The 750-nt window shown below is 41.2% G+C and overlaps 1 protein-coding gene across 1 annotated transcript in view; it reads left to right on the forward strand.

Annotated features, from left to right (window-relative positions):
• LOAG_17106 (ladder protein) overlaps nt 1-750 on the forward strand; it is a gene marked incomplete at both ends in the record, with an annotated part of 9,394 nt that overhangs the window by 6,230 nt on the left and 2,414 nt on the right. Inside the window, one exon of the mRNA XM_020449766.1 lies at nt 96-740. Within this exon, the coding sequence (XP_020306658.1) occupies nt 96-740 (645 nt within the window). The remainder of the gene's footprint in view (nt 1-95; nt 741-750) is intronic.

Raw genomic sequence — 750 nt, forward strand, 5'->3', positions numbered from 1 at the left:
GTAAAATCTATGGGGATCGACATAAGCGGGATCATCATGAACACAATTTGGATGAGTACTTCCGAACGCATCTAAGCTGGCTCACGGATATCCAGAAAGATGAAATTAGGAAAATGAAGGAAGAAGGAAAACCGAAAGCGGATATGCAAAAGAAAATTTTTGATTATTACGAAAGTCTAACCGGTGATGAAAAGAAGGAAGCTAGTGAGAAGCTTCGAGAAGGCTGCCGCGCATTGCTGAAGCAAATTGTTGGTGATGAGAAGATGGCTGAACTAAAACAGATGAAAGATTCGGGCGTAGGTATAGAGGAACTGATAGCCAAAGTGGATCATATGTTGGAACATGTTACTGATGAGCCAAAAAAGGAAAAAATTCAGGAATATGGTCCTGCATGCCGTAAAATCTATGGGGATCGACATAAGCGGGATCATCATGAACACAATTTGGATGAGTACTTCCGAACGCATCTAAGCTGGCTCACGGATATCCAGAAAGATGAAATTAGGAAAATGAAGGAAGAAGGAAAACCGAAAGCGGATATGCAAAAGAAAATTTTTGATTATTACGAAAGTCTAACCGGTGATGAAAAGAAGGAAGCTAGTGAGAAGCTTCGAGAAGGCTGCCGCGCATTGCTGAAGCAAATTGTTGGTGATGAGAAGATGGCTGAACTAAAACAGATGAAAGATTCGGGCGTAGGTATAGAGGAACTGATAGCCAAAGTGGATCATATGTTGGAACATGTTACTGATG

The sequence above is a fragment of the Loa loa genome (assembly GCF_000183805.2).
Source record: "Loa loa unplaced genomic scaffold supercont3.40, whole genome shotgun sequence".
Classification (NCBI taxonomy): Eukaryota; Metazoa; Nematoda; class Chromadorea; order Rhabditida; family Onchocercidae; genus Loa; species Loa loa.